At 38.8% G+C, this 25,631-nt stretch overlaps 3 protein-coding genes and 1 pseudogene across 7 annotated transcripts; 3 read left to right on the forward strand and 1 right to left on the reverse strand.

Annotated features, from left to right (window-relative positions):
* The first annotated feature begins 579 nt into the window (after positions 1–579).
* fam133b (family with sequence similarity 133 member B) lies at positions 580–9,089 on the forward strand. Its single transcript, XM_020941305.2, has 9 exons — positions 580–752; positions 2,464–2,561; positions 3,286–3,364; positions 3,461–3,565; positions 6,252–6,281; positions 6,359–6,430; positions 6,508–6,591; positions 6,865–6,906; positions 7,159–9,089. Exons 1-9 carry the CDS (start codon positions 729–731, stop codon positions 7,249–7,251), a joined length of 627 nt encoding a protein of 208 aa, XP_020796964.1. The 5' UTR covers positions 580–728; the 3' UTR covers positions 7,252–9,089.
* Positions 4,188–4,305, forward strand: LOC129410176 (5S ribosomal RNA; annotated as a pseudogene).
* A 166-nt stretch (positions 9,090–9,255) lies between the features above and the next one.
* Positions 9,256–20,753, forward strand: LOC110175185 (progranulin-like). 3 transcript variants are annotated; one of them, XM_055157590.1, is made up of 6 exons: positions 9,257–9,364; positions 9,471–9,611; positions 10,035–10,265; positions 11,534–11,668; positions 15,304–15,448; positions 20,498–20,753. In XM_055157590.1, exons 2-6 carry the CDS (start codon positions 9,471–9,473, stop codon positions 20,548–20,550), a joined length of 705 nt encoding a protein of 234 aa, XP_055013565.1. In that variant the 5' UTR covers positions 9,257–9,364; the 3' UTR covers positions 20,551–20,753. The 3 variants fall into 3 exon arrangements, with proteins under 3 accessions (XP_055013566.1, XP_055013565.1, XP_020796963.2); XM_020941304.2 differs by having other exon boundaries at positions 15,304–15,429; XM_055157591.1 differs by lacking the exon at positions 15,304–15,448 and having other exon boundaries at positions 9,256–9,364.
* btd (biotinidase) lies at positions 20,748–25,352 on the reverse strand. 3 transcript variants are annotated; one of them, XM_055157588.1, is made up of 7 exons: positions 25,194–25,342; positions 24,985–25,115; positions 24,266–24,415; positions 23,814–23,959; positions 23,114–23,291; positions 22,499–23,038; positions 20,748–21,407 (listed from the first exon to the last, which is right to left on the reverse strand). In XM_055157588.1, exons 1-7 carry the CDS (start codon positions 25,234–25,236, stop codon positions 21,138–21,140), a joined length of 1,458 nt encoding a protein of 485 aa, XP_055013563.1. In that variant the 5' UTR covers positions 25,237–25,342; the 3' UTR covers positions 20,748–21,137. The 3 variants fall into 3 exon arrangements, with proteins under 3 accessions (XP_055013563.1, XP_055013564.1, XP_020796961.1); XM_055157589.1 differs by having other exon boundaries at positions 22,766–23,038; positions 24,985–25,352; XM_020941302.2 differs by having other exon boundaries at positions 24,985–25,352.
* Positions 25,353–25,631: the final 279 nt, after the last annotated feature.

Here is a 25,631-nt window from a genome sequence, read left to right on the forward strand (position 1 = left end):
GTTCAATCCTGGTTCAGTCCGGAGGCGCAAATAATGAAGAAAATTGTTGTTTGTTTTCTTATTTTTAGTTTTATATTGAAAAACAAGGTTCTTCTTCTGTCGCATTTTTCACTTTGACTTTGATTTTATTATGACTTCATTCTCGTAATATTATAACTTTATTCTCATAATATTACGACTTTATTTTAACTTCAACTTTATTCTCGTAAAATTACGACTTTATTCTCGTAAAATTACGACTTTATTCTCGTAAAATTACGACTTTTTCTGGCTTCGACTTTATTCTCATAATATTACGACTTTAATGTCGAAATGTTACGACTTTATTCTCGTAGTGCCAGCATTTTTTTTTTCATCTGACCCTTATACTCCGTCGTATCGTCGTAATATTTAACTTAGACATCTGATAAAATCTTATGTTCATGACTGCAATATTGGGTCTTCTGATCCTAGCAGGGTTTGAACCCGGGTCTGGGGCAATTATTTTATGAACGAATTATTTTTTGAACCAGTCAAGCATAGCGGGTGGTTATTTCATCATAGTGATACTGCCGATTCATTCAAAGGTGCAACTGCACCTAACCAGTGGAGGGCAGCAATGTACTGACTGTGCCCAGTCTACAACAACAACAAGATGGTAGAAGCTAGCTCTGTTAGCCTAACCTAAACATTTTCTCTGTTTTTGTTAGCGAAACCGTTGTTATTTAACTTAATAGTTGCAGCTGAAGATGGGAAAGCGAGACAATCGAGTGGTGAGTTTTTAAAATAATTTAGAAACAGATGGATCAACATGAACATTGCATTCCTCTCGCTCAAGCACGTCTGTAAGGCTGTGTGTCTGAAAACATGCATTATTTTTGAGTGCATTATTCGGCAAATACTAAGCTTAAACGTTGTTAATGGGCCCCGTTTAATTCCTACGTTTTGAAATACACTGATGCGTACTGCCCACCAATCTTACATTTATAACTAATCCTTTATCATTAGTCAGTCACTGATTGTTTCGAAGGGAGAAGTGGACAGCTAAAGGAGCTATGGATGGACTCTAGTGACAGTGGATAATAAATAGGACTAGCATAGAGCTCCGGCTTGTGACATCACACAAGTTTCAGTTACCGTAATATTAGCTAATCAGTGGAAAATTTAAGATGATAAATACCGAGTTTAGCGTTCATTCAAATGTTTTCTGGCTCTATAGAATGATGTATTTTTGTATCAGTGATCCAGTCATTCTTCATTTTGGGGTATTGTCAAAAATAAAATATGGTCAGAATGTTTACAAAACATAACATTTTGGCTGACTTTTTTTCCTAATGTCACCTTTATTTAACAACTAGTTAACATGTTTTATGTGATGGTGTGTAATGTCACAAAGCAAAAGTTTTCAAGTTGACAGCTACCTTTTACCTTTAGCTCCAGGGCTGAAAATCTCAAAATGATTATAGTGATGGCATATAAAGTTGAAAAAATGCAGTGGAGCACCTGATATCACAAGGTGGTGCATTTTCTGTTTGAGACAGCTTATGTACTGAACTCAGCCTAAATATGCAGGGTTTCTTTGTTAATGTGTGAATAAAAAACACAACTCCAGGTTTTTGATGAAGAAACGACATGACATCATCAGAAAATAGTGTAATATAGGACCTTTAAATAAAAATGGCATACATTTAGGTGTGTATGCTTCTGTGCATCACTCCAACTAAAAAGACAAGCTTCAGCAGTGTCCCTGTTTAATCACTTGGCCTGGCGTGATACCAAATTTTGAAGTGCGATATACTGCTGTGGTATATATAGATGATAAATTTTAAACAATAAAGCAGAATTAGTCCCCAAAAATTATTCGAAATGTACAATATTGTTAAAAATATGAGCTGCAATAAGTAATGACAGAATGCAACAGAAGTAGTGAGTCATAACCTTCTACAGCTGAACTTTTATATAGAAAAGTAAAAGGAGACAATTTCAGGTCAGATCCAGAGGTGTGAAAGCACCCCTTTATGGTCCTGAATGCTTATGAATGATTATGCTAATATGACCCCACACTCAGTGCAAGTTCAATAGGCCTAACTAGGTAACAGAAATTGTAAGCAAGTAGGGTGTTATTTTCAGAGTAGTTATCTCCTTCCTTCAAGCAGATATAAAGCAGTGTCCATCAGCATTTTGACCAGAACTGAAGAAGCAGCTTGGGTGAGCTGCAAAATGTATTCGACCAAATAAACTTTTGTCCAATTGACAAATTGAATTTCTCCTAATGCCATGGATTCTACTTGGACAACTGAGGAATTTTACACACAGAGAAGTAATCAGAAATTTCCCATTAGTACAAAGAAGAAAACGAGTAGTATTACCAGATTATCAGATTTCTATCCCCACACAATCACATATTTTAATCTTATTTATTTCAGCTATGATGAAGGTATTTTCTGAATAGTAACTTTTTATTCTCTCCCATCTGCAATTTAGGCTTATATTAACCCTATTGCAGCGGCACGAGCAAGGGGTCCAGTGCAGAGTTCAGGGCCCAGCATACAGGACTACTTGAGCAGACCACGTCCAACATGGTGAGGTCTCCACCAAAATGTTATAAGGTGATTCCATAATTAGGGCTACATTTCCTGTTAGCTGGCTGTATTTATCAGTGGTACAATTTCATTAAAGGTAGTTGTTACATTGGACCCTTGCAGGACAAAATTCAGGTGACCTGATGGTATTATTGATGAAAATATCTATCAGTTTATATCCTTTGAATAGCTATTCAAAAATATAATTATGTCTTCTTTTAACATTCACAATTTTGTTTCCATTTAAAGACAGTAAATTAAGTGATGTATTTACATTTACATTGCTGACATGTTTTCATGTCAAATGGGTCACAATTCTCATAGACTTATATATTCTCATATAAATCAGCATTACACAGTTGACTTTGATAAAATGCATTTGTCAGATCTGCTGTGATGTGTTCAGAGGGCCTAGAAATTTAAAGTTAGACAACAAAACTTTGAAGCTCTAAATGCAAGATATTGCATATTTCCTACATGGTTGTTGTAGATTTCCAAATAAGTAAGCAGGAGCATACTCCTTTTTTGTATCTGATTATAATACATTAATGTCAAGCAGCAACTGTCTGTTACATAGTTTTATTTCTTCAAGCACTTTTAAAACATTAATAACATAAGATAATATAACATAATTAATAAAAACAAAAGTTGAAGTGTAGTGTACCTTTGGTTTTAGAATCACCCATGTTTCTGTCCTTGTCTAATTTTATTTCTTTACTTGAAGGGAGGAACTAAAAGAGCAACTAAATAAAAAGAAAAAGGGCTCTCGTGCCTTAGCTGATTTTGAAGACAAAATGAATGAGGTTTGAATTCAACACTGCTTTGTAACACTGCTACATATCACTGCGATCTTCTATTAAACTTTCTTTTCTTTTTTTTCTTTTTTTTTTTTTTTACAGAGATGGCGGAAAGAACTGGCAAAGAACAGGGAAAAGATAATTGGGGCAAGGGAGAATCAAAAGGAAAAGAAAGCCACAGAGCATAGGGACAAGGACAAGCGAGAGGTACTCACTAAACAAAAGACCTTGCAGGATTAACACAGGGATCTCAAAAGAGTATTTAAAATGCTAATGTCATTACAATGTTCAGAAATGTAGAATTGAAGTGATTGTTTGAAGCACACCGTAATACAATGTCAGTGATGACATCTGCTCTTTAAGGAGTATTAGACTTTATTAAAAAATAAAATTGCTTGTGCTACGAGAATAAACTTGTTACAATTTGACACTGAAGTTGTAATATCTAGTATAAGATGTAGTAATTGCAAATGCATTAGAGCAATATAGTTTAGTCACTTTGGCCAGGATCCAAAAGAATACAGTTAAAACCTTACATAAAAGCCTCCATTGGATGTTAAAATGGTTTTAATGGATGATTAAAAATGATAATACCAAATTGTTGCACTACTAAAAGTTGTCCACTGGTCGCCATTATAGTCTATGCCAGTCAAACTTTTTTCTGGCAACTCACTTTTTCTAATTGGTCACCTCTTGTGACCCATTATTAGATTTATTGATGGTTGCAAAACAATGCAAATATGTCTCATTATTTCCTTTTATTTTGTGATGTTTTATTTTCAATATCTTTCATTTCCTTTTAGTAGTCTGATAGTGTAAAATTTGGCTAAAATGTGGCCATACCAGCTTGTCAAAGCCCGATCCCATCAGATCTCAGAAGCTAAGCAAGGCCGGGCCTGGTTAGTACTTGGATGGGATACCACTGGGAAAATCAGGTGCCACGGGGGCGCCAGTGGCAGAAATTGTCATTGTGTCCTTAAGCAAGACATTTCACCCACATTGCCTAGTATGAAAGTGGTGTGTGTGTATGTGCGTGAGTGATGGTGATGGTCAGAGGGGCCAATGTCACAGATTGGCACTGAGTGTGGAGTGACTGAATAATGAACTGTAAATTGCTTTGGCTATCTTGAAAGGCGCTATATAAATGCAATGATTAATTTATTTGAAAGAATGGCATGTACTTGGTCCAGGCTCTGGACACAGGCAAATAAGAAATGTATTCACTGTACTTAGACTTAGATTTAGACAAACTTTGTTCATCCACAAGGGAAATTATCTGGATACAGTGGCTCTCACATTACATTAATTATACTTTTGTACTTAACTATAGTAAGGATGAAAGAAAGATATATGGCTACTTGTTCATCCACTGGGACATGAAATAAAAACAGGATATTTATTATGTATATATTATTTATAGAAAAAGTAGTGAAGATAAAATGTCAGCTATGGTGCTGTATTTCTGATCAGTAGTCAGAACATTTGCCAATGTTGATCAGATAACAGATCTGGTGAAAGCATAATGCTTTATATAGTGAAGTGTTTGTGGACTGTCAGAGTGCGATGCTTATTTTTGTGTGACCACGTGTGACAACGTGTTGTAAAAGGCAACGGGGTAGGGTGCTTTTAACACATCAGTGTTCCCATGGTCATGAAAATCTTGGAAAAGTCATGGAATTTAAGTATCTCTTTCACGCAGCTACAGCGATCTGTTAAGTTATCGTTAGTATGTGCCTTTTGTTTAAGAGATGACAATAAATGCACTGACAGTATTTTGAATGCTTAAAAACTATAATCCCAATCCATAAGAGGAGTGGAAAGGGTTAACATTTCATATTTAGCCCTAAAAGTATGCTCAGTTCTATACATACAGGGTGCTGTAAAGTCATGGAAAATTCACTGTGGGTCATGAAAAAGTAATGGAAAAGTTTTGAAATTTTGTCAGTGAAAAAGAGCGGTAAGCCTGACCTGTGTTCAATGCATGACAGGACTACTTCCAGGAACTTTTTCAGACTAACAAACTGTAGTCATTATAATAAGTTAACTTTCAATGTAGCCTTTTTTAATTGACATGGGGTAGGGGGGTAGAAAAAGTAGGTGCCGTGATTTGTGGGACCCGCACCACACAAAGCACTAATTGTTTTAGCTTGGAGCACAGCCGGTAAGGTTTTTCGGAGGAGTCCTCCACGGACTGTAATGTACTTGATTCAACAGCTGATAAGTGGCAGATAACTGCAGTGGCAATCTATCTAAAAATATTTACACACATGGGGACAACATATAAAGTTTGACATCTTTTATGGGCTTTTATGTAAGTTTTTATCTCATCCAATCGCCATTGTTTTGCAGTCTGTATTCACTTTCATATGGTGGTGGTTCTTAAATATTTAAAATGTCATGTTGTTAAAAAAAGTTGAGTATCTCTAATCTATTATTACAACTTTCTTCTATTGAAATTATGACTTCAAAGGCACTGTAGCTACCTGTAAAAATGTGAAAACCAGAACTAGTTCATTTTAAATAGTTTGCAGTGGTCCAAAGTTATTCCTCATTTACCTTACACTTTCTGAGCATCCTAATTATTCATTGCAAAGACTTTCTAAGCTCTTTTCACAGTTCTCAGACAACAGTGCAGTATTTTGCTATTACGGTAAAGCTAACATATAGCATGATAATGTGCATTTTCTGATTATGGGACAATAAAATGCTATAGATGCAGACAATCCACAGCTGACCTATTTTGACTTTGATAGTTCTGCCATTTTGCAATGTTTTGTTTTACTTATTTGATTTTCAGTGGTGCTCTGCCTTTCTAGTTCCTAATAATGTCATCTTGTGTCATCTTGTGTTATTGTAACAATGTTATAATCTACTATGTCTGCTCTGCAATTAGAAGAAGAAGGAGAAGCGGCAGTGCAGCAGGGTGAGAGCAAGTTTACTGCTGTCCTGACATGTCTAAGCTCAAATCTAACAAGGCTTGCTTCTGTTGTTCTGTTTAAGCACTCTTCATCATCCTCCTCCTCCTCGTCTTCTGATTCCTTCAGTAGCCCTTTGTCCCAATCTGAAGATGAGGTGTGAATTGTAAAATACATTTTAGCTTGTATTTGCAAAATTTAGTTGCCATTTCAATGTAAACATTTGTTTCTTAGGATGAAAAGCCTGTTAAAAAGAAAAGAAAAAGAAAACGGTTGGCATCAGACTCTTCAGAAGAAGACTCCAATGTTGAAACCAAGGTAAGGTCCTGTGTTGAGTATTATCAAATTTAAAGGGTGCATACTTTTTAGTGGTACATGTGAATCTTTCCAGTACAGCTTATTTGGTTTGGTCCACTTGTGTACCACTTCAATAGTATAATATAATAAAAACTACTGGGGTGTTATTTAGCTCAGTAGAACAAAGTCCCCATGCATCAAGCTTTTCGACAGGGACAGATCTGATAGTGGTTCAAAAAAGTACTGCTAATGTCATTCATGTTTTGGCGTCATATAAATACTTGGTTTTCATAGGAGTCCAAAAAGAAGAAAAGTGAAGGAAGGGACAAGATTTCTGTAAGTATCAAATGTACCGTATGTTGATTGCTTTGACCTTAAAGGGAGACACTACAGGCAAAACAATTTTTATTTTTTGGTCATTTTGGTCTCTTAGCTTAAAAGCTTCCATGTCGAAATAACAAAATCTTTTAAAACATATTTTATATATATGCATCTGTATATATGTGTGAATGGGGCTTTAGATTTCAGCTAGACATGTCAGACTTCATGTGACTTCTTTTAATGCTGTTTCTATCCTACATTTTTTAGGACAAATCCAAGAAAAAGAAGAAGAAGCATAAGAATCGCAACAAGAAAAAGCAAGTCAAGGTCAAGGTTCAGTCAGACTCAGAATTTGAGTAGTGCACACAAGGGTGTGTTCATGTGACCTCAAGACAATCTAGAATCCCTGTAGTGTAGAATTGAGTTAGAGGGCAGGTCAGAATTCTATGGTGGAATGTGTTATTTTAACTGGTCTAGCTGTCTAGCTGGTCTAAACAAAAACTGGTACTAAGTTCAACGTCTTAAGCATACATTTTTGTGGAGCCTATCCATAAAAATAATGGAAAATGGGGATGGATCTTGTGCTACAAGTTCTCACTAAAAAACATGGGACAAAGTTGTGCACACATTTTTTACATTTGCCACAAAAATAGGTTTAAATTTGCCGTTGTAACAACAAACTCGTGAGAAGCTTATTCCGAAAAACACTGCTACAATTTTTTTATTTTAAATAATTTCAAAATCTTCTCCTGTCTAATTTTTGGGATGCCATGTCTTGTCAGTTATAATGACATTTGAAGAAGCATACATTTTTATATTTCTTAAAAAACAAACAAACAAACAAACAAAAAAACCAAACAAACAACAGAATATCCATTATAGACCCCTGCCCTCCATCTGAAATTGTGACAGCATCAAATTCTAGAACATGAACGCTGCCTAATTAGCTGTAGGGCTGTTTGCTAGTGCCTGTATGCTGCATGTGAATCCATCCTCACATACTTTCTGAATACAACAGAAACAGAACTACCAGCTTGTATGTGTAAAGGTGCACTATGTAACTTGTTGGTTTGGGACTAATGTGGGAGTATAATCACTCATTTATAAGTCTTCTGTTCAAAAATAACTTGGAAACATGCATTTTGAGTGTGAGCAGGTCCACACTGTGGCGTGCGATTCCCCAGAAGTTACATAGTGTACCATTTTTAATGAATATCTGCTTCTTCTTTGTTCTGTATTATCTTTTCCTCAGATTTCAGTCAGTCTAGAAAGCGCAATCTTTTTTTTTTTTTTTAAGTTTCTATATTTCTATTACGTAATCTAGGTCTCAAATTTTATTGTATTTTCTGCTCTGTGTTACATTGAGGGATTTAAAAACATTTTCAGAAAATGTGAATTAGTCTGTTAGTGGTGTGCTGTTTCACTTTACGTCTGAATTAATGAATCCTTCCCTCTTGACCATCTTACTTTTGTTTCAAACTTACCTTGAAGGTTGTTTATATTGTCAATAAGTAAGGGGTGGAGTTTAGAGCTGGTATTTTAATTTGAGAAGGTTGTGTTTAAGTAAGTGGCCATAACTTGCCTGAAATAATGCCAATATTCCAGAACTATGGTTCCACTGTCTCTGTAATCCCTCATTCAGGTAAGTTCCATTTAAAAATACATTTTGATTCTGTCAACTGGACAAAAGTTTTAAAGAGAATATGTTTAACCACTCATTCATGTGGTTTCCTCAGTTCTGCCCTGTTACTTACCAGTATCCTGGCAAATATCAGGTTTGGATGAGTGGCAAAATGGTTTCACTCCATATCGTTTGGCTATTGCTCAACTGTTGTCATGAATGCGGCTTATTCTCTACCACAAAAGGTGTATGTGTAAATCTTATAATTTGATTGTGTAAACTAAATGGGTACTGTTAAAAATATCTTAACCATTAACAATCCTAAAATCTATTAACTTATTAACTTTAGATACACTTGGATTCATAATGCATAAAAGTCACAACCCCTTTTTTCATATTTTTGCTGTATTGAAATGCATTAGAGGTTTGTCTGCAAATTGTTGCACATACATGTCTTAAAATATTTACAAGAAATTGTATCATTTTTAAGTTTCTGATTTTAATTTCATAACTACTTCATACTATTTTTGTCAAAATGCTCTCATGTGGTTAAACAATAAAAAAAATAACACATTCAGGCTTTTTTCCACTGATTTGTACAAAGTTTGACACTGGCAGACTTTTCTGTCATTGCCACATTGGAGAAATATGTTAATGTCTTGTGATTTCAGCCTGTAAACTGGAGCCATTTTATGGCTTATTGGGAAATAAAATGTGGGTTAGGCCAGTGATCTAGTAAGCTTCTATAAAAGGAGTGGTCACATGACTAAAGAACAAAACTTCCTGGTTTACTTGTATATGCATGGGCAGATACCCAGGAAGTGCATGTGATACAGACCACACCACTGGAGGGTAAGTACAAATAACAGTACAATTCTGCTTTATGACAAGTATGTCTATTTTTTCATATTCCTCTGATGTCCTTTTCAAGTATTTTTTTTTCTCTGTAACTGTTTAGATGCTGGAAAAGTTTGTGCTTCTAGGCCTCTGTGGCTTTGTGTCCTGCTACATCACCTGTCCCGGTGGACAAATGAAGTGTAATGACCAGGCCACGTGCTGCCTCACTGAACAAGGATATAGATGTTGCCCGTACCCAGACGTGAGTCTTCATTGGTTTTGAAGAGGAATATATTTTACTTCTATGGGACATTAACTGCTAATCACATCACCTGTTTAAATCACTGTTACCTTTTTGTTGTTTTGATGCTATATGGACCGAAAACAACAGATTAACATCTTTCACTCAGAGTACCCTCTCCTTTAGCAAAATTTTGCTCAAATACCTGGGAAGAAAAGTATCCAGTATCAAGGCCCTTGAATTATATCAAACTGATACTACATGTATTATCCCACCAAATCAAGTAATAATTAGAAAAAAATGCAGAAACATTAAAAAAAGATATTCATATATAATATAAACTTTATCCAAGAATAAACATTTTCACTTGTCAAGAAAGTTCCTCTTATGTGAGTTTTAATTTACAGCCCTTCCTCGTTTTTGTGATGTGTGTGTTGTGAGCAGGGGGTATGCTGTGCTGACCTGGCCCATTGCTGCCCCTCAGGGTACCAGTGTAACCTGATGACTCAGATGTGTGAGAGGCGTTGGGAGAGCAGGCCAATGCTGCGCACTGGGCTGGAGCCCACAGATGGGGTACCTACCGTGGTGTACTGCGATATCTACTACACATGCCCCAACGGCTACACCTGTTGCAGACATCCACATGGTGGATGGACTTGCTGCCCGTACTCCCCAGTGAGTAGATACATAGATGAATCCCTACGACTATGTTCAAAAACCTGACTTGAATGTATAAAACAAGATAATACTGATAGGGTAAATGCAGAACCAAATACCTGTGGTGTGTATAGTGTATGTGGGAGGTAGTTTCGATATTTTAAGATTGTTTTCTTAAGGTAAAACAAGTGCAGTTTTGGAGAGATCGACCATCCTATCGCCACTCCTGGTATCGTAAGGCGCATATATGAAAATGTTGCGTAGGTGATTTGCCATGTGTTTGTGATCCATAAAAATGAAGCAAGAAAAAAAAAGCTGTTCAGCAGAATGCAACTTGTGATCAGAGACAACAATAAGCAGGTTTTATGATTTTTTTTCCCCGTTTGTACGTGTACAAGAATTCTATATAAATGAGACCCCTTAGCTGCATTATGCTCCTCATACATGTATTTGAGTCAAACAGCATTAACATGTTCATAAAACCAAACCAATAAGAAGATTCAACAGTGAAACCCTGAGCCACTGGTGGCTACAGCTGCTGCAGCACAGATAAGGCAGAGACTGGCAGCCAAAAGGTGCCAGGTGAGCGGGAAGGGGAAGAGCTCTGGGGAACAGATGGAGGTGATCACAGCAGCAAAAAAAAATTAGATGTTGTTCACATTAACATTGTCACAATACTAACAGACTCGACTGACCAAATCACTCTTTTTAGGCAATAGAATGTGTTTTTCAACATTAAATTATAGGGATTTCTTTTATATTACCATGTGGCATTGTAATGGCATGTGTAATCCCAGTTGTTCAGGTAAATTACATAGTGTTCCAAGGGCATATACTCGACTATGTTGTCTTATACTTGTTCTGATACAGCTCAAGATCATTCTAGAGCTATTCAGGGAAGGTTTTCTGTCCTATCTGACTTTTTTGATGCAGGCTGAAATGAGTATCTACTTTTGATGCTAGTTTTAGTATCGATTAGTATCTCATTTTCAATACATTTGACAACTCTTGTTCTCACAGCCTTTGGGAAACTAATGGCTTCAAACTCATTCATGCAAAATGTTTTACTAGGATTATTAATGCCAAAGTAACCAAGGTCCTGACCCAAAGTTTGCATCAAGGTGTATCACTGTGCTCACAGCTGATTGGTCCAGGTTGTTTTTTTTCTAACTCTAAACCATGGATCCATGCTGTAAACAAGATGTTACCTTGGTCCAGTGAGTGTGGAGTTTAAAACTGGCTTCTAGCAACAAGCCTACACACTTGAGTTGTTATGTGCTCCATAGGCCCGCTGCTGTCTGGATGGGTACCATTGCTGTCCATATGGTTATGACTGTGACTACACCTACACCCATTGCATCAGACAGGGCGTGCCCTACCCCTTTGGCTCCCCCAACCTGTTGCCATTACCTGCAGACAAGGTAGGTGTTGGCAGGCTAACAACAAATCAAGCTCAAATCAAGCAACAAATGTATTTTTACACTGATGTTGATTAGTGCTGCTGATTAGTCTATTAATTATGCAAGAGAGAGTAGTTTGAAGGGAAACAACCCACATCCTCCCCTTCCCTCAGCTGGCTGGACCCCATACCCTTGCCTTATCCTGGATGAGCCCCTCATCCCTCTGTCTTGAGTGAACATTATAGACTTAAACTCTATCTGCAAATGGTTGCACATCAGTCCCAGAAGGAGAAGGATGTTGTTAAGGTGTTGACCAATGACTGTTCCACTGATTTGATTTCTAACTTCCTGGTGGTGAAATCCACAATTTTGTTAAGCCCTATGAGGTGACAGCTGTTACTCTTACTGCTTAGAAATTTGGATGTGTAGAAAAATATAATCACAAACTTAACTTAAGCCATTGATTTTTTTGGGTGTGTGTTGATTACATTGACATGAGTGATTTAGCCAGCTATTATGTACAGCAGCTGTACATTAGTTATCAAGACACCATTTAATTTTTTTGTCATTTTTAAAAGTATAGTTATAATATAATATGATATGATATTATATTATTTATCATATCATATTTTCGATCTTGCCGTATTGATATTGATATTGAGATTAGTGAGAGGAAACTGCTGGAGTGTATGTGCTAGTTTTGGTTTACGAAGCATATCCGCTCAAAATGTCTTCATTGTCACATTACGACAGTTTGTGGTTATGAATTGGGGCAGTGTGGGTAAAAATTGGGTCCAGTCCTAGTTTTGAGTCCTGTGTCCAATGTTCAGCAGATTTATCCAAAAACCATTGATGTCCTAGTTTTATATAAGAAATGCCCCAGCTGTCCCTATTTGACCTATTTTACCCTTCCAGCAGTAACAAGGGGCATATAGTCAAGCTCAAAATTATTTATACCCCTGACAAATTTTGACTTAAAGTTACTTTTATTCAACCAGCAAGTTGTTTTGTTGGTTGGAAATAACACAGGCATCTCCCAGAAGATAATAAGACAATGTACAAGAAGCATCATTGTGGAAAAAAATATTTCTCAGCTTTTTACATTTGAATGAAAAGTGGCCTGTCCAAAATTATTCATACTCTTTGTAAACTGTCAGAGTCTATGGAAAAATCCAAAGTTCTATACCATTCCAAACAGCACAAGCTGTTCTAAATCTTCCTAATTCCCCTGATTCATTTGGAAGAGCTGTTTTAAGCAGCTGAACAGGTGAAAAACAGTAGGTTTTTGCAGTTGGTTTGTGAACAGTCATGGCTAAGATAAAAGAGCTCTCTGAGGATCTGCGACTGCATATTGTGGCTGCTCACAAGTCAGGAAAGGGCTATGAGGTCATATCTAAATGTTTTCAAGTTCCAGTGGCGATAGTACAAAGTATTATTAAAAAATACAAGACGTTCCCCAATGTGGAAAATCTCAGAGGATGTGGTCGGAAGCCAAAAGTGACACCTGTGCTGGTCACGAGGATAGTGGGAGAGGTGAAAAAGAATCCACAGATCACCACCAGAGCCATCCAGGTGAATCTGGGCTTTGCTGGTGGAACATCTCAAGACAGACAATCCAACAGACACTACATACTGCTGGGTTCCACGGATGTAGACCAAAGAGGACGCCACTTCTCCAGGTAAGGCACACAAAAGCCCATTTAGCCTTTGCAAATGCTCATCTGGACAAAGAAGAAGATTTTGGTCTTTTGTTTTATGGTCAGACAAAACAAAAATTTAATTGTTTGGCCACAGTGATGTATTGATGATTTGGTGTAAAAAAGGAGAAGCCTTCAACCCTAAGAACATCATCCCCACTGTCAAACATGATGGTGGGAACCTAATGCTTTGGAGATGTTTTTTCAGCCAATGGGCCATGGAGTCTAATCACAGTAAACGGCACCATGAACAAAGTGATCAAAGATCAAGATCAAGATTCTCAACAACAACATCAAGCAGCCTGAAGAGGCGCTTGGACTTGGGCACCTGTGAACATTTCAGCATGACAGTGACCCAAAGCACACTGCAAAAGTGCTGAAGAAATGGTTATTGGACAACAACATTAACATTTTGCAGTGGCCCCGCCAGAGTCCTGACTTGAATCCAATTGAGAATCTGTGGAGAGAGCTAAAGATCAGGGTGATGGCAAGGAGACCCTCCAATCTGTAAGCATTGGAGCTCACTGCTAAAGATGAATGGGCAAAAATATCAATGGAGATGATCAGTGGACATGCAAAAAACTGGTCAGCAATTATAGGAAGCACTGGATTACTGTAATAGCCAAAAAAAGGCTTTTCTATTGATTATTGAGAAGGATATGAATAATTCTGGACATGCCATTTTTTGTTCAGATATAAATAAAAGCTGAGAAATATTTTTTTTCCACAATGATGCCTCTTGTACACTGTCTTATTTTCTTCTGGGTGATGCCTGTATCATTTCCAATCAAGAAAAACTTGCTGGTTGAATAAAAGTCAAAATTTGTCAGGATTATGAATAATTTTGGGCTTGGCTGTATTTGTTTAAATAAACTACAGAAACTATGCTTGAAAATGACCAAAGGCAAAACAAATGCAATTAGGTGCACCAGCAGAAGTCCTTGACTGATCCTTAGACTTAGAAACTTAGGCTTAGACTTTCTGGATCCACAAGGGAAATTACTTGGACACGCTAGCTCACACATCACAATCTATTATAATAACAAAAAGTAAAAAGATGAAAATTGTAATAATACATTCTAAATAAGTATAAGTAATTATAAACGTGTATTTGTACAAGTAAAAATAAAATAGCTGAGATATTTTAATTACTTATTTACTATCTCAGCAGCACGTATCCTGACTAGGACCAGAGGGCGGGACCACATTATACCGGTTTTAAAATCACTGCATTGGGTCCCTGTGAGTTTCAGGATCAATTGTAAAGTTCTTTTACTGGTTTTTAAATGTCTTAATGGTCTTGGACCTTCTTATCTTTTAGAACTGCTATTACCCTACGAACCCTCGCGGACCCTGCGCTCTTTCGGCAGCAGCTCCTGGTCCTTCCCAAAGTCAGAACACACATTCACGGAGAGGCATCTTTTCAGTATTATGGCCCCCGTCTATGGACCTGCAGCCGGAGGAGCTCAGGGTTGCAGAGAATGTTCATGTTTTTAAGAGCAGTGGGTGGGCGGATGGAAATGTGGGATTGTTTTTAATCACTGTAAAGCACTTTGTGTTAAAGTTGTGTATGAAAAGCGTTTTATAAATAAAGTTTGATTGATTGATTGATATTCAAGAGGTCAAGTGAGTCTAGAAAGGACAATGTGGCATGCTCTTTTTCAGTTTTATTCCAACCATCCCAATCTGGGTGTGTCCCAGTTTTGAATTTTGAAAATCTGGTCATTTTAAACTTGAGGCCATTTATTTTCTTACTCAAATCAGTGTGGCTCAGTAGAGATGCTGCAACTGGGTAAAACTAACTGGTTAAATCGATTTGGTAATTTGTGGGTATGCTGAAGACAAGTACTATGACCTTGTGTGAGCTAAAAAATATAACTGAATGGTAAAAACTATATATATATATATATAAGATTATATAGTGTCGCTGTGTGGGGTGCTCATTTCCTCTGTTCACAGACTCTCACTGCCCTGAAGCCTGCTCTACATGGAGTCATACGCTGTGATTCGTCCTTTTACTGCTCCAAAGGCTCCTCTTGCTGCAAGGGCCCCACAGGGCAGTGGAGCTGCTGCCCCTACCCACTGGTAGGCACTGCCTATGCATGTATGTATGTGTGTGTGTGTAACACAATCGACACTTTAGGGCTGTGTAGTATTGTGATTGAATAGAAAATATACATTAATTAGTCAATTAAACTACAATGATCTAAGTAATAGATTAGGGTGACTAGACGTCACCGGGACAGTCCCAAAATCTAAGCTGTTGTCCTGAATCCTTGTGTCATCAGCAAATTGGCTGATGGGGAAGCGCTCGTCGCTCCTCATTCGCTCCGCGTAGCGGAAGCAATAGGCCCTACGCCCTGTCGGGGCTTGGGCCTAATAATATTCTGATCCAAGAACAATGATACGCTTTTTTTTGACCGACAAACTATTCATTTTCGGAAACCTCTGGTGCATTGCTATGTCACGGCGAGGGTCCCTGGTCACTACGGGCGAGTCACGTCGCGCCATTCCATTTTTTTTTTTGGTCACTAGGAGCATCGCTTTGCGATACTAATAGGCCCTTTGCCAGCCTCTGGCGCTCGGGCCTAAATATAGTTGCAAGACGTAATGATCGGCCCTCGAACGTGCCTACGCCTCACCTCACAAACGCCGCACTCCGCAAACAGGCGCCCTGCAAACACTGTGCTCCTCAAAACGCTGCGCCTCACACTGAGCATAATAACCCTAATCTTAAACCTTACCCTAATCATAATCCTACCCATAGCCCAACCCTAGCCCTATAAGTCTTAATCTAACCCTGCAATTTTTCAAATTTTGAAAAAAAATTAAAGCCGAAAGCGGTGTCGAACGGCCCTGGCCCAGTGCACACCGCGCCCGCAAACGCCACACACGCAAACACCGCACCCACAAATGAAAAAATGACATAGTGCACCTTTAAATATTCTTTGTGCCCCCTGCTGGCCAACCATGAAAAATGCCCATGCCAGTAATATATGTTTTTGCTTCTAGTCATGAATAGAATTGAATTCCCAAATTTGGTACAAATCGGATAATGTTGACATTTCATGTCTATGCTAGGGGGCGCTATAGTGTTCACTTTTCATATGTTTTATAGTGCATTATATTCAGGCTGAGATCATGCATTAGTTTCAAGATGACATTATTTGCTCCCGTTTGCACAGGCTTAGTCCGATCGTGCTGAAAATTGAATCACTAATGTGTGATCTCAGCCTGAATATAGTGCACTATAAAACATATGAAAAGTGAACACTATAGCGCCCCCTACCATAGACATGAAACACCAACCTTATCAGATTTGTACTAAATTTGGTAATTCAATTCTATTAATGACTAGAAGCAAAAACATATATTACTGACATGGGCATTTTTTATGGTTGGCCAGCAGGGGGCACAAAGAGTATTTAAATCCGCACTATGTCATTTTTCTGTTTGCGGACACTAAATCCGCACTATGTCATTTTCCCGTTTGCGGACACGGAGTTTAGGGCACGGTGTTGGCGGGGCGCACCATTTGCAGATGTGGGGCTTGCGGGTGTGTTGTTTCCGGGTGCGCTGTTTGCGAGCGCACCGTTTGTGGGCACTGGCCGAGGGCTGTTCGACGCCCCTTGTGGCTTTAATTTTTTTATACAAAGTTTTCTACACATGGAAACAAAATAAAATATGATATAATGGAAATGATAACTATAAAATCAAATATTACATCCAAACTATTCAGTCTGTCTATCTTCAGTCTATCTAGTGTAAGTGTTCTCCCCCAAATCTAACATGCACATGTTGTTGCTTACATGCTTAACTGGTCAAAACATACAATAAAACCAATAAACTTTTAAAATGTTACTTGTTACTCCACTTCGGCCTTGGGAGCTCAAATCAACGGCATTTAAACTAAAACAGTGCCTCGGAGTTGTGCGCTTGCACAGTAGCGCTAGGTAGCTCAAATCCATGGGACACCAGTACAACAAATCTTTCTATAGTTTTATCACTCTTGTCTGTCTCATCTTGTAGCTACAACAAAATGGGGTCTTGCTTTGCTCTTCAGCATAAATATCACTTTATGATTGGTTAAATTGGTTTGTACATATGGTACAGTGCCCTCGATGCTCCCTCCCTCTAGATCAGTCACGTCTCAGCAACAGCATGGGGACAGCATGGGGACAGCACAGGGACAGCATGAGGACTGCAGGACAGTATGATCTAAGTTTACCACACGTGGGTCTGTTGTCTTTGACCTTCTGGACTGCAGTGGGTTATTGTTGTTAATAAGAGAAGCTTTGCATTTGCTGAGTGAGAGAATGACCTGTGAATGAGTCGCAAACGCACTTGCATTTTCGTGCAGAATTAATGAATTTTGTAGGCTAATGAAGGCAAATGCAGGCTATGCGTAAATTCAGGTTAATGCATCTGATATAAAAATGTATGACCTTTTTCCTGTACCATTTTTGGTTCTAAAGTTCCATACGTTTTAAACAGACCATGTATGAAACATGGAACAAAAATTATTTTCCAAATTTCAAAGATCTGCAAATCATGTAAATAAATGGATGTATTTCATCATATCTTGTGTTATTCCATCTTTGAACTGTTGATGAAGGTACATGATTTAAAAAATATATATATATTTAAAATGATAAAAAAATTGCTTGGAAGGACTGACATATTTTATAGAAATAGTTTCCTTTCATTTTGAAGTAATATTAAAGTATTTGGAAGAAAAAAGCTGACAAATTATGTAAAATCATGCACCTGCTTGCACAATTTTCCCTCCGTTACCATGACCTTTCTTAATGAAAAATCTCATTACTCAAAAAGTAAGAGGTTTTTCAACCTAATCTTGTACCTTATGTTAGAAAACTATATGAAGCAAATATTCAAACCAGTTTGTTAAGGATATGTAAGTGAGAACCGCTAGTTATCACTGTTTGTATTTATTGCCCAAAAAATGCTGCATATTTCATTCCCTCCGTTACTGACATGAGTTTTTAAATTATTTGTCAACAACTTGAAAGAATATCACAGGTTTAACTTTACCCTGTTGGACTGTTAACTCTTTCCTACATTCTGATACTTTACTTATTTCAGTAGTCTCTCTAGTTTCTGAATAAGAGCTATTTGAATGTAAAAAATCTGCCTGTTTTCCTCCGTTACCGCTTGACCAGACCCATATGCTAATCCATGCCTTTATTTTAAGCTTTCCTGCATTTAGTGAACACAGTGTGTTCATAAAGTGAGACTTTAAATGAAAGTTTTCAGAGAAGTGTATAGGTCCCAATCACATTGCCCTGTTTACATGAGACCTTTAATTCTGATTTTAAAAAATTTAATTCTGAATAAAAAATAATTCAGCTTTAAAAAGACCATGTAAACACTTAATTCCTAATGATAATTCGGAATTAATCTTAAATCCGAATGCATCAAGTGTCTTATTCCGAGCTGCCTTAGTTTATTCTGCAATCATATTAACATTTATTACACTTAAACAATAATTTCGGTCGTTCAGCGCATGCGTGTTCTGACGCGATGACGCATTGCAATATGGTGAAAATAGTTTGTATCATGTTTGTGTCCCCATACCTCTGTTTCCCGGTGCCTATATGTTGAATGTAATTGTAAATATAATGCTCTTATTAATGTTATTTTGTAATGGTTTGATTAGTTCAGCTTCCTTGAGGTGATGTGTGACGTATGCACGCATTCTGTTAAGTGAATATATGATTCAAGAACGACATGCAGTCAGATAATAAAAAGTTGAACTGTGAAATACATGCTCTGCATTTCCTTTCACCATGTTAAGTCTGCGCGAGTCAGATTCCCTTAACACTACGTTATTGCAAAAGGTACCGAGGTTCCCCGTTAACACCTCGAGCCGTCCTCATCCCAAGTTATCATCATGACCTCATAAAACAGCACCATGTAGCCTATACACAACTCACTGCACATCAGCCTAGAGCAGAAGCACTGAGATTGCGTAACAGCCTTAAGGACACAGAACACTCAACATTGCGCTTAGCCCCTCCTTGGTCTTGTGCCGTCCTTCGAGTGGGTTGGTCAGATAGGTCCATAGGCTCCATCCTCCATGTGCTTGTTCCAGATGGGGGTGAGCAAGACCACAGGATCCGTGTGACAAAAGTGAGAATGCGCTGTGGCTGCTCCTTTCTTCCGTGCTCGAGGACTGTGACTGGTACCGAGGTGCAAAACATCCAGACAGAAGCATGAATCCCGTTTGGTTCATTATATCTTGTTCTGAGCAGTCCATCCTTCATGCTCTTGCTTCATCCGGGGGAAAGTGCTTCTCAGGCCAGGACACTTGACACCACTCTCCGGTCCAGCTCATCTGGGTCCGACCTGAACCGGAGCTGCTCCCGCTGGTTCGGGAGTCTGGGTTCGGACCATTGTTCCAGTTTGTATGGGCGGGAGAAAAGCGGTATGCATCCCCATACATAACAACAAACCGAGGTGATAAAAAAGCTGGTAGCAGCTAAAGTGTGTTTTCTTCCAGTAGACATAAATCCGTTCATGTCCCTGTCCAGTCAGAACCCTTCCCCACCCTCAGATTTTGGATGGAATTAAATAAAGCCGATTTAACCTGTTTTCCATGTAAACCTCAATTCGGAATTATTTCCATGTCAACTCGAAGGAGAATAATTGAATTCCGAATGTATTAATTCGGAATAATTAAATTGGAATTTAAAAAAAAACATCCTGTAAATGTGAATGTTATAAAGAAATGGTGAGCTTATATTGTTTATTTAATTTATGCCTTTACTTCACTTTATAAAGTCATGTTGAACGTATTCATTTGTAGAGCGTCCTTAGAAACTTAGTGTGGCACTTTGTACCATGTCAGAATCCATAAATTTTATCACAGTTCAGTCATTTCGAATAGATCAAAATGTACTACAAAACAATAAATGGCTGTTACATTCAAAATTTTCTGATGTATTACAGATATATTTAGTGTAGATGTTGACAGTTGTGGCATGTGAATGATCACTTGAATGCAAGTGGCTGTGAAGTGGCGAACAGCCCCATGTCAGATTTCACTTAGGGCCATCTGAAGGTTAGATCCACATGTGTGAAAACAACCTATGATCCTGTTGTTTGTAAATGGCTTCTCCGATGTGTTTTCCAGGCCAGCTGCTGTACCGATGGGATCCACTGTTGTCAGTATGGCTACACATGTGACCCAGACTCCCAGGTGTGCAGAAGTGGGCCCCTCACACAATGAAGATACCGAGCATTTTCACTTTTTTTTTTGTATATGATAGAATCAATCTATAACAAATGATCCCAAATGACCAGTAGGGCTATTATGATTAAGACTATATAATGATTGACTATATTGATTTGAGCTGCAGAGGGCTGAATAAATAGATACAAAATAACTACTAACGTTTATTGTCTGTATTTTCTTCAGTATATCATGCTTCAAAATTTGTTATCATGAAAGGTGTACTGACCATTTGCTCAAGATAAGAAAAGCATCCGCTTTATATAGTTACTGATTCACGTCACATCAGCAACACAACTTCAATTTTTGTTTCATTTGTTCAGTTTGTTCAGTATTATTTAGATTGTATATTGACATATCACAGACAGTCGTATCAAAGAATGTGACACTTTGTGACCAGAAACCAGACAAAAAGCATGGAGCATGCACGTCAAAGTAATGGAAACAACATTGGCAAAATAATGTTGGCTAGTCATTTCGAGGTAGAGAAGAATACACATTATCTTGGAAATACTAATGTGTGGATAAATGTGCTTGGTTTTCAGTGCAGGTCCAAATGGTATGTCCGGCCATAAAGAGCAGCTGTGATGAGGCCTGCCCTCATATGAGAATGTGCCATGGTCACAGTCCCATGCGCCATAGTGTGGAGGAGAGGCTGCTCCAGAGTGTAGTGACTGGACAGGACAGATGGGTACACATGTTTAGTGTTAAAGGTTCCCTCCAGAACGAAGTCCATTTTCGTTTGTGCCTCCAACACCTCCTGTCCACATGAACGGGCATCACCTCCAGCACATTTTACCAGAGCACAAACCTGTGTACAAGCACAAAACATGCAAAACAGTAAACATAATGCCTAACAATATCTTGACCCACACTATACAGGATGGCTGATGCCACCATCAGCGGTAAAAGGTACATTAGAGTGGCCCCTTCACTGCTAAAGACCCAGTGGTGTGTCCACTTTTTTCACTAAAAGGTGATAATTTTGAGAATTCACTTTTACATAATAAGAATTGTACTACTTATATATTGTTTGTAGCATATTAGTGAAAAATTTGTAAAATTACCAAAAAAATTGTTATTTACTCCCAATAGGCTCTATTCACGCTTATGTCACAAAAACCGGAACACGTTTGGAAACACGCGGATGACGACTTCCTTTGGGCTCTGTTGCCGACAGTAAGTCTGACAAGTTGCAATTAGAGTCATGTTCCCCATGGAAAGCTTTGGCAGCTGAATTCATGGTTTTATAACATGCCCAGTGTTGGTAACTACACCGGAAGTCATCATCCACCTGTTTCCAATGTCGCGTGAATAGAGCCTCCTGCCTCAGTCTTTCTGTTGTGATCAATCAGAATCTTCTGCACAGTCCTCAGCTCCTCCTTGTTCTCTGACTTCAAAGCTCTTTTCTCCTTCAGCAGATCTAAAATGTCAGGGCAAATCCATGGCTTGTAAATCATCACACCGTCCTGTAGGATACACTGTGTCAAAGTGCATGCGTTATTTTTTGTCACTAATGGTAAAAACATTTTGGATGCTACTTTTAGGTATAAATCTGCCACATGGTATGACATTTATTTTGTTCTTTCTTCTTTCTGAGTAGGCCTAATCCTTAATTCATGCAGGAGTGATTAACTGTAGAGAAGTTTTCATCTGTGGTCATTTGGAAATTTTTTTGTGATTTCATCAACAAATCACAAATTTGAAAACAGTGAGGTAGAAAATTAGAAACTCATTAGTCCATGTTATAATGAGTCTCTGGCTGTAATTGTTGATGAGGAGGTGGTGACACTTAATCAGAGTAATTATTTTGACATGAAAACATATTTTTCTTTCCCACTCTGATCTGATGTTGTTGTTCATAGTGTGATAGCATTTTAAAAATCGTAAACATTGACCCACCTGTAGACTGTAGTGCCCATTAACCGTGTGCATTCCAGCAAATGCTCCCAGAGCATACACTTCTGTGAAGTTACTGTCCATGCACTGATACTGTAGCCAGCAGCAAAAGGAGCCATTGCAGACACTAAGCTGTCCCCCAGGCCTGTTCAGCAGTACGAAGGTGAAAGGGTCGTGCATCATGGAGGAGGTGAAAGAAAGCGGGCCTTTGCAGCCCGCAGAGCGGCACCCTCTCACTTCAGTGTATCCCTGTTCCTTATGTAACACTACCTGTAAGGCTGGTGCATCAGGCAGAGGCCCCAATGGCCTCAGCGTGGCCACCACAAGCTGGCCCTCCTCTGGGTCACCTCTCTGAGCATGGTGGTACACGGCAGAGGAGGGGGAGTAGATACCACTCCCAGTCATAATCAGCTCATCACTGCGAATGTTTGCAGCCAACAGTGTCACATTAGCCCCCAGACTGAAGGCCTGCTGGAACTGGATAGCGTCTAGTAGAGGGAGCTGGTTCATCCAGGCAGTGGGGAAAATAAACTGGCGCACACCCTGCAGAGGACCGAGAGATAGTTAGCACTGTATTAAGGATAATACAGTGCAGTTAGTGTAGTGTTGTGGGCACACCTTCTCTACCATGGACACAGTTGGCTGCTGGAACAGAATGTCAAAGCAGGTAATGAGACCAAACTTTCCTGCGAAAGGTGTGTCAAATGTGACTAATTCCATGTGTTGGGGGGTATCAAAGGCCTCCTCAAAGTACAGGTTCTGTTTGTGATAGCGAGCCACCAGTAACCCATCGCTCCTTTAGGACATAAAAAGGACATTGTTTTGCAGGCCCTTCCTTCTTTTTTCCTCAGAGTGACTGCAACTTTATGATTATAGCACATTATGTTGTCAAGTTATGTGCTTGAAATGTAAAGTGTTTAATTAAATCACCCAGAAGTACAAAGAAACAAGTAAAATAATATATTCTAGACCTACTATGTACAGTACATAACCTTAAAATGGCTATAATCTCAGTGGTGCAGCTGGACATTCTTGATGAAGTTTAAGTAAAATTAATCATCAGAGTACAACTAGATATGGCGAGGAGAAAATTCAGTTTGTCGACTGGACAAAAGTTTGTTTGGTTGAAGATGTTTCGCAGCTCATCCAAGATCATCCGAGATGAGCTGCAAAACGTCTTCAACCAAACTAACTTTTGTCCAGTCGACAAATTGAATTTTCTCCTCGCCGTGGATTCTACCTGGACGACTAAGGGATTCTTCATACAAGTAGATATGTTCCTGGTTTATGGACCTAGGAGAGGCACAGAGACATGAACCTGTAGACCACGTTGGTGTTGAAGTGCCAGCGACCATCAGGGGGACAGGGGCTGCCCGAGTCCCTGGAGCAGGGCTGCACACTGCCCATGTTGGCCACTACATACAGACCATGTGTCCGGGCAATGCAGCTCAACCACTGCTGCACCTGTGGGAGAAAGTGCTGTCACAAAAGATATAAAATATGTGTACCCAAAGGCCACATTTGATCATTTTCTAATAATAAACACACATTCAAATAGTACCTACAGTGCACTCAAAGCCACATAAATAAAATAAAATAACAGAATGGAATTGGTAAACTGGAGTAGCAATAGCCTATGTAGCAGTAGAAGAGTGTTTTTTTTTTTTGTTTTTTTGTTTTTTGATGGATTAGTAGCTTGTAAGTTTTGTGTGCAAAAAGTATGACTGTAGTTAGGGTTTGGAACATTTGGAGTCAGGAGGGACAGAGCACCTCAGTGTTTGGGTGGCGTTGCGGATCCTCACAAGGGTTCCAGCTCTCCTGCTGTGGGTCAGGGACCACCTCTAGATAGGCTGCTATAGAAGAGCGAGTGAAGTTAAAGCCCTGCAGGCCGTCCTCTGGGAACACCAGAATCTGAGCACCCTGCACACACACATGCCCATGTGACATTACCCTCATGTACAATGTTTGCAGGATACTTCAAACTTTACATTTAAGGAAAAGGTTTGAGACTATTTTTTACACACTTTTAGACAACACAAGGCATTACAGAAAATGCATTTTATCAGTTATTCACGTCAATTATAGATCAAGGCCATTTTGAAACTTTTCAAGATGATGTTATACAATAATGTGAAATGATTAGGCCTACTGGACAGCATTCAGGAGGTGCAAATTGGTACAAAGACACCAGGTGAAATCTCTACTGGCTACAGATCTAAATTTCATAATGTTCTAGTAAGAACAGTTACTAATGAAAAAAATAATTAAAAAAGGTCCATGATCATAACAGATTTCTGACATAAGATATATCAGTGTAGTTATCGCAGAACATAAAATCACTGTACAGGTTGTAATCTATTACCTGCACTGTTAGGCCAAATTAGATTATTCACGTATAGCCTTAATAGGTTAGGCAGGGTTGTTATAACAATAGATCCATGGCAGCTAGTCTAGTAAACGCAAGCATAGTTTCTTTAGAAAATGAAAACCTGAAGAGCCGCCCTGGAGGCCTGCTTCGAGTACACCTGGAGGTTCTGGCGCAGGTGACGCAATGCTGCGCTGCGGGAGAGAGGCACGCGCGGCTCCGGGTTCAGCGTTACACGGTGCTCGTACACTGCAGCTACGTACGAGGGAAGGCCGTGCGCATGTGAGCCACAGGTCCAACTGGACAAGGCAACAATGACGAGACTTGTCTTACCCCAAAAACCAAGGAATAACGATTCGACCAACGCCTGCATCATGTATACAGCATAAACTGTATAAAGTAGCACTCTTCGGTGGTGCAGGCTATGGCGCAATGAACGTTTAAAGACTCTCACGTGGTGCAGTCATGGGTCCTTAACATGGCTGTGGTATATTGAACTTACAGGGCCACCGTAGTTGTAGTTGGAGTGAATTGCGCATGCCTGTAATGTGGGTAACTTTTTTTTGAAGCACATGATATCGAGAAAGATAAACAGGTATTGATGGCCAAATGAAGCCCCATGAACCATCTGAGGCTTTCAGGCAATTGTACAGGTACAGGTACCTGTACCGGCAAGTGATGTAATATGTCCAACTACACCATCTTGTGGACAAAAAAATGTAACACATGTAAAAAGAGAAACCAAATGGAATCTTGTTTCATTTAAACATC

This window comes from Boleophthalmus pectinirostris, unplaced genomic scaffold, assembly GCF_026225935.1.
Source record: "Boleophthalmus pectinirostris isolate CB_2022bp ecotype Guang Dong unplaced genomic scaffold, ASM2622593v1 HiC_scaffold_21, whole genome shotgun sequence".
Taxonomy (NCBI): Eukaryota; Metazoa; Chordata; class Actinopteri; order Gobiiformes; family Gobiidae; genus Boleophthalmus; species Boleophthalmus pectinirostris.

Excerpts from the sequence above, each read along its gene's own strand:
- btd (XM_020941302.2), bottom strand. The coding sequence starts at position 25,236 with ATGATGCAGGCGTTGGTCGAATCGTTATTCCTTGGTTTTTGGGGTAAG. Across the intron at positions 24,416-24,984 it reads CCTCCAGGGCGGCTCTTCAG|GGTGCTCAGATTCTGGTGTT; the intron begins GTTTTCATTTTC and ends GTGTGTGTGCAG. Across the intron at positions 21,408-22,498 it reads ATGGGCACTACAGTCTACAG|GTTTGTGCTCTGGTAAAATG; the intron begins GTGGGTCAATGT and ends GCTTGTACACAG.
- LOC110175185 (XM_020941304.2), top strand. The coding sequence starts at position 9,471 with ATGCTGGAAAAGTTTGTGCTTCTAGGCCTCTGTGGCTTTGTGTCCTGC. Across the intron at positions 10,266-11,533 it reads CTTGCTGCCCGTACTCCCCA|GCCCGCTGCTGTCTGGATGG; the intron begins GTGAGTAGATAC and ends TGTGCTCCATAG. Across the intron at positions 11,669-15,303 it reads TGCCATTACCTGCAGACAAG|ACTCTCACTGCCCTGAAGCC; the intron begins GTAGGTGTTGGC and ends CTCTGTTCACAG.
- fam133b (XM_020941305.2), top strand. The coding sequence starts at position 729 with ATGGGAAAGCGAGACAATCGAGTG. Across the intron at positions 6,282-6,358 it reads AGAAGCGGCAGTGCAGCAGG|CACTCTTCATCATCCTCCTC; the intron begins GTGAGAGCAAGT and ends GTTCTGTTTAAG. Across the intron at positions 6,907-7,158 it reads AAGGAAGGGACAAGATTTCT|GACAAATCCAAGAAAAAGAA; the intron begins GTAAGTATCAAA and ends TACATTTTTTAG.